The sequence below is a fragment of the Limulus polyphemus genome, unplaced genomic scaffold, assembly GCF_000517525.1.
Source record: "Limulus polyphemus unplaced genomic scaffold, Limulus_polyphemus-2.1.2 Scaffold3339, whole genome shotgun sequence".
Lineage (NCBI taxonomy): Eukaryota > Metazoa > Arthropoda > Merostomata > Xiphosura > Limulidae > Limulus > Limulus polyphemus.
The window spans coordinates 111820-119419 of NW_013668949.1; the positions used below are offsets into that span (position 1 = coordinate 111820).

General features: G+C 28.3%; 1 protein-coding gene across 3 annotated transcripts in view; it reads left to right on the forward strand.

Annotated features, from left to right (window-relative positions):
- Positions 1 to 6916, forward strand: part of LOC106469176 (islet cell autoantigen 1-like) — a 105622-nt gene extending 98706 nt beyond the window's left edge. For all 3 annotated transcript variants that reach the window (XM_022397614.1, XM_013929641.2, XM_022397613.1), the window contains one exon: positions 5248 to 6916. In XM_022397614.1, coding sequence (XP_022253322.1) covers positions 5248 to 5361 — 114 coding nt within the window. In that variant the 3' untranslated portion in view covers positions 5362 to 6916. The remainder of the gene's footprint in view (positions 1 to 5247) is intronic.
- The last annotated feature ends 684 nt before the right edge of the window (positions 6917 to 7600 follow it).

Genomic DNA, 7600 nt, shown 5'->3' on the forward strand with positions numbered 1-7600 from the left:
TTTTTATTTAATTATATAATGCACAAAGAACTATAGAATAATAACATGCAAAAAGCAGACAATTTCTCTAACTATCACAATTTTTCTGGCTTTCTAACTATGCGACAAGAGCCGTTACAAGCTCATCCAAGCTAGTCATTATCTTTCCCATGGGAAGGAAGCTTGTACTAACAGATAATTGACAATTCTCTGTTCAGAAAACAATGTAATATAATACGTCATTTAACAGATGAAAACCTTGACTTTCTATTGGTTATACATAATATAGTATTAAGAGTAAGAGAGAACTATTAACAAATCCTGAAAGAGAAGATGTGACAGGATATGGCAAGAGGTGTCTGATTTTCTATTTCATGGCTCTGTAACCAAACAGGATTGAAGGCTATAAAAATTGATTTGTCTGAGCAGTCATGATTTTATAGTGAGTAATGTACATTAAATTTCATAATTATTGGAGGGGTGGTGAATAAAAAAAAGAAGAGGGTATGTCTAGAGAAAATGTCACATTTCTCACACTATGAGAAATTCAGGATTTTGTTTAATATTGCATTATAAAATTAAGAATTGAAAACTTATATACTATTAAAATGTGGATTATTAGTTACAAATTTATGTGATTCTAATTGGTATAACATAAATGAAAAGTTGTTTAAGATGCCCATGGCAATGGGGATAATGGATGGTGACTCAGATATCTATCTTTTAACAGTATTTGAAGTGTATGTGTGTCTGTATACTTGTGCATCTTTTGAAACTATTTTTGAACTAGTTTTATTATATGTGGTAGTATATAAAAGTACACATTTCCTTTCCTTCACTCATTTTGTTATATTTAAAACAAGCTTTAAAACAAATAATGTAAGTAATCTTACACGGAAATTTATATTGAAAACGTCTGTAATTTTAGAAGTATTGTCATCAAAAACTGTAATGGTCAGTTTGAAACTATTTAGATAGCTTGCTAAGCCTTTATTTGTAAAGAGTGTGTAAAGTAGCTAGCTCATCAGAAATTTATAACAAAGAACTTAACATCAGATGCCTTTTACAAAAAAATGAGTTTTCATTGGATTTTATTAATAGTATGTTTAATGAGTGTTTGAAGGAAGTCAGTAACCATATTTATGCAGTACCAGATGTTCTACATTGTCCTGTGACCTTTGTGCTACCATGTCTAGCCATGTGTGCAGACTCGGTAAAACATAAAAATTTAATCAAGAGAACTTAACCACAAATTAATGTGAGAACTGTTTTTAATCTACAAAAAAGGATTTAAAACTTCTTTTACATCAAAGACAGTATCCTGTTACTCATATGTTCCCATGGCATCTATAAATATTCATATCCTCATGTGCTGTCATCTCTACAAGAGCATGCATGAAATTCCTGTTTTCCTGTTCACAACAACCAGTTTTAATCACTGTGACTGTGAAAGAATGCTTTGAGTTAAAGAAACTTTATGCAATAAGACTTTAAGACCATAGTTTGATTTAAATCAAACTTCAGTATTGATAAAATTGAACATGTGAGTAAAAATGCTTCTATTGCATGGTGCAAAAGTCAGTTGATTAAGAATCATTTGATGACATAGTTTAAAGTAAAGGTCTGTAATTGGCAGATCATGAAACAAAACTGGAGCATGCTAATGAATATTTAAGAATTAAATTTTTTATGATAAAATTTTATGTTAAAATACGGATCAAAGTATTGTAAACGAAACATTAGTAAATGAGATATTATATTCAACATTTTCTTGGGTCATCTTACTGTAATGTGGATAATATTAAACTAGTTTGATACTCAGTGTTTGTGAATACAGTTAAATTTAAAATATATATATAGTGTCTTAACTGTTGAAACTATAGTTAAAAGTGAGAAAAAAAGGATTTAAACATAGTTTAAATTAAATATTCACATTTACATCAGTTTTATTATTATTATTATTGGTATTAGAGATAATATCTGAGCTTTACCCTCTTGCTATTGGTCGGTCAATATACACGTCACAACTTTTTAGAGTTACATTCAAAATTTAATTAAATCACTTTATTATCATTGTATACAAATAAACTTGGCATCAAAATGTAGTTAATAAATCATATTTTACATTCTAATTTTATACGGAAATATTTATAAAATTTCTGAATCTCCCCCTAGTATGAGAATTGTGATATTTATTCTCTAGATCTTCCTTTTTCCCTAAGCTATTTACCACCCCTTACTTACTATAATATATTTATTACTTAGACAAAGCATAATTTTTATAGCCTTCAAACTTGTTTGTGTATGAAGCCATAAACTAGAAAATCAGACCCACTTTCCATGCACACCTGTCACATCCTCCATTTCACAAATTGCCAATAGTTAGTTCTCTGATATTTTATATTATATTATCTATAACCATCAAAAGTCCAAAGTTTTAATCTATCAATGACATATTACATTCTTTTCTATACAGAGAATTGTCTATTTCCTGGTTCAATTCCAAATTTGTTCTCATGCAAATCACACTGACTGGCTTAACTGAATTTTTAAAGGTTCTTATTGCACAGTTAGAAAACCAGAAAAAATATGACAATTATAGGACATGATTTTCTTTTTACGTACTATTATTCTGTGTTCTTAAGTGCATTACGTAATTACATAAAAAATTTAGCGCAGTAGTACCATTAGTATAAAAAGTAGGCTTCAGTTTTGTTGGCAGTTGACAGCAAAAAAAAAATACTTTTTATTGTTTTTCATCTGTATTCTTTATTTAGTTATTATAAAGTAACTAAAGTGTAACAATTAGAAACTTATTAGGTTAGATTAGGAAAGATAAAGAAAAATAATAGTAATCAAAATTCTTCACAAGGTATGCTCGCGAGTAGCTTGAGCATCATGTAAATTGATACAGTAGAATGACCTACATGTTCACCAAGTGATTTATGATGTGTGGCAGGATTATTAGTTAGACATGGTTGAAAGGGCAATAAAACAATAAAATTTAAGTAGAAACAGATATATATACTGTTATGAGCTTTATAAGCTATTTTAGATAAACAATTTCAATTTCCAGTCATTCTAAAAATAAAAAATGGGTAATTTAGATTTATTTTGTATTTTTTATGATGGCTACAAGGTTGGTGAAATTGATCAAATGAATATAGAGTTAGGGTAGGGAAAATAACATAAAATATAAAGTTTTTTGAAAATTTATTTAGGAGATTTTAGAGATTATGCAAAAGTAATTTGACAATTTTCTTATGAAGAAAAGTATTCTTAATTTTATTGTCAAAATCACTTAGCACTTTGACTTCATGTATTTATGGAGAAGTTTTTAGTAAAAATATTCCACTAAAATTTCTTGTTTTTGGTCTATAAAAGACTTGTAATGTTTATTGAAAGCTTGCAAAGTTTCATGCAGATATACAATACATGTTAAAAATTATGGTATGGAAATTCTAAATGTTATTTTTAGGTCACAAACTTGATTGAATCAAACGAGGCAATAGAGAGAGAGAGAGAGTTAAATAATGACCAAAAAATAGAAATATGGTCAGTAGTCTTGCTGAATATGTTGAATAGGCGCATGTATTATGGCATTCATATTGGAATATGGAAGCACATTGTGCTAATATTATAATAAATTGGTAAACAACAATTTGCAAGCATAATAAAAGGATTTATTTTGGGGGAGACATAAATCACTTCATCATAAATGCTTATAAACCATTGTTTTAATATCTTGTGGTTTTTCTCATGTAAATATCTCTCTTCACAGAGTTTGTGAAAAGACATAAAATCAACCTTGCCAAGTGATTCATTTTGAAAACTATTACACTTCTTTTAAGGGAAGAATGAAGTGGCTAAAATACTACTTATTTTAATGTGTTATATTCTTAGTTTTTATACATATGATTTTTTACTTTTGGTAGGTAGAAGATAAGTGGGGCATAATCTTTTTTATCAGTTTCTTTCTTTTTGCATTCTCAGTACAACTAAACGTATTGCATTAAGTGGGTAGTATTTACAAGGTTTGAATATAATGAAAAGGTAAAAAAAGTATTTCTAGTTAGATGTGAATGTAAAACATATCAAATAAGTACATTGAATATAAAGATTCTAAGAATTAGAGACAAACTAAGCCTGTTTTAACTCTTTGAATAGTATGGTAACTGGTATTTATCTAAGAAAAGGAAAAGATTTATTTCAACTCCAAGAAACTTTGCATTTTTCTGTATTTAATTATTTACTATTCAGAGGCTCAACGTATAAATGCACCTGGTTCTTTCATTACACCAATTTTCTAACAAAAATTGATATACTGTAAAGTCCTGTTACCAATAATTTATTCAAAAAGACCTGAAACTTGAGTTAAAAATATGCTTATAACTTGCTACTTTCTAAAATTTATATCATTGCTCTCTGTGAGACTATTATCTAAAATGTTCCACACATTAGTGAGATATGCAAGACAGTAAACAGATATAGCTGATCTTTACATAGTGTCAAGATCAAAAAACTTCCATATTCTCTTTCAAATCAGAAAGTCACAGGTGAGTACAAAATTCCCTGTATTTTAATTTTGTATAGGTAGTAGTTGGATGTTAAAATTAAACCAAATAACATGTAGAATATTTAATTTTCCACACTTAAGCATTTCATAGTGGCAGAGTTTAAATAGAATACCCCAGTTTATAAGACACAAGTGAACCAAAATTATGTTTCATTCTTTTTAAAACTATTACAGAAAGAGATTTCCACATTTTAAAGTTAATGTAAATATGCTGAATTCAACCACACAATGGTCACATTGCAAGTAAAATGTTATATACCACAATACAATAACACTCTTGAGAAACCTAGGCCTTAAAATGTTAGTTGTGACATAAATATATGTTTACTAACTTTTCAATTATGCATGTATGCCTTTTAAGAATTCTTGAATATAAATGTTATACTTTAATGTTACCTATGAAACCAAATTACCGAGAAAATTTCACAAAAACCAAAAGTATAACTGTACATAATATTGAAATGTTTTATTTAAGTTTCTGTTTGAAAAGTTTTTGGATATAATTACATGAGAACTTTCGTATTGTAAAACTTCTAAATTACCATGATAGCTAAAATTGTTAATTTTTTTTTGTCATATTTGTAGTTTCAAAGGATAATCATTCATTTGGTCCTAGTTTTTCAACTATGTGTATATATATATCTGAAGTTAGACTGTTATTTCCGCTTCTGATTCTTGTGTTCTGTGAACAGGGTTTGAAACAAGATATGTCAGCATGGTTTAACTTGTTTGCTGATCTTGATCCTTTGGCCAATCCAGATGCAGTAGGGAAGAAGGATGGAGAAGTAGAAGAGAGGAATTGCTGAAAATTAGTGACATTCCTACTAAAATATAACCTAATATTCTGAATTTCTAGTCAGTGTGAATTTTTCCTTTTTTTTTAAAACTATTTTTTGAATGTTCCTTATCTCAAACTTGGTAACTTAATATATTTGGGTTTTGTTGTGTAACACCGGAAAATTAAATAATCACCAGCTAGCTTGAAATGCTTGACACTTATTTGAATATTTTTGTGTGGTTTAAGGTGTTTAGGTTTTTTCTTCTTTTGTTTGTCATACTTTTTTGTTTATACATGTGATAGACTCTACAGGTTATTTTTTGATATACATATATCTAGTCATTTGTCTAATCAGAAAACCCTTATTAAAAAGCATATATTTTACACTGCACAGGAAAGAGTTTTATTCACTGTATCAAACTTTTTTTTTCCTCATGTAAAAGTTTTAGCATATCTATTAGAATAAAATAATTTTGGTACTTGTGCTAACTTTGATCTAGTATCTTACAAGTTCTTGTCGAAAGACATTGGTATTGATACTGTTACGGCATCATACGTCTCATCTCTCATAACAAAAGTTTGTTTTTTTCATATAAATAGTTACATTTCTGCTTCAGTAAAATGTCAGTCATCTAAAGGTACAAGTACTTTTTTTTCACCCATGCCATAGCACTTTGTTAACTGTAAAATAGATCTGTTCCAAGCACCTAACCTCTGAATGAATGATTATTAGAACTTTTGGTCAAAAGTATGCTAATTATATAGAACAAAACTAAAAAGTAATTTATTAATTTATGTATCTAAACCTGTAAATTAACCAACTAAAAGAACTTATTGTCATAAACAAGTACACCAGGAAACAAAAAAATTTAATGATTAAAATGTGTTGAATAATCTGTTAGTAATATTTTCAGTCATAATTTCAATATCTCCCAAGGCTCAGTCAGCTTAGGCTTTTTCTGCTAGTCCTAAATCTACTTATGAAAATAATAGTGCAAAGTAATTGTAAATTAATTACATAAATATTCAAATGTGTTTTCAAACTAATTATAAAGAAAAGGTTATTACTTACAAAACACCTTTCACTTGTTGTGAGATCCACACAAGTTATAATTTGAATATACTTAAAAGTATTCATATATTTACACTTCCAGCATCAAAAAAGTAATAGAAGTTACAAAAAACAGTCTAAGCATTGTTAAATTTTCTGTATTTGCAGAAACTACTATGACATGCCTATAGCCTTTTTTGAATGTTGCCTTGTGTTCTATGACTATATATTTACAAACAATAGGCAGGGTTATTGATATAAATTTTAAAATGTGTGGCATTAAAAATCTAGCATCCTGTGCACATGAATATTGACTTTTTATAATATTTTTTCATTTCACTTTTTAAGGCAACGATTTATGAATGAGTTTTCTTTCCAATAAATGTTTAAAAAACAGAGAGATGTATAATCTTAATAAAATGTGAAAAATCAGTGCTTAAAAATGTGAGATATGTTTTTTAGTGTTAAAATAAAGGAAAAAGTTAATTTAGATACGAAATAGAGCCATTATTAAAATAAATTTCTGACTCTTGTGAAAAGTAAATTCAACAGTTTTTATTCTTTCTATTTTTATCCCACATGGAACAGTCATTTTCCATGTTTATACTGTTTAGTAGTACAAAGAAGTGGAAGAAATTCTTCCTCTGTAATTAACCTAATTACACTTGGTAAAGTCCTTCCAGACAGTAGGTTTCACACACTCAGGTGAGCTTGTAAAGAAATTGTATCTCTTAGAGTCTGTGCTGGGGATAACAAACAGCAGTTACACAATTTAATACTTGTAGATACTAAGTTTATAAATGTGGCTCACTAGTTTTTCTTTTGTTCTTATTAACTGTTAAGTACCTTTTCTTGATCTGTCATTGTTAACTAGCTCACTAATTTCCCCTTTAATAGGCTATATTTGTTGGAAGTTTTTGTTTCATACAGCATTAGTCTTAAGTCATTAGTCTAATTTGTTAAATCATGTTTCTACATCCTTCAAGGAATTGTTAAATTGATCCACTAGAAAATATGATGTTACTCTCAGAAAATTACATCCACCTTGTTTGACATCAGCCTGCCTGAATGTACTAACAATATTGGTCAAGTGGGATTTTATTGTTGGTGAACAGTTGAGTCATGTGGTTTTATTATTAGTGATTTATGTTCCTAGTTTTTTGTTTTGATCTAAACCATTTTTCTAAAATGTTAATTTTTTTTTATGAGAAACAGT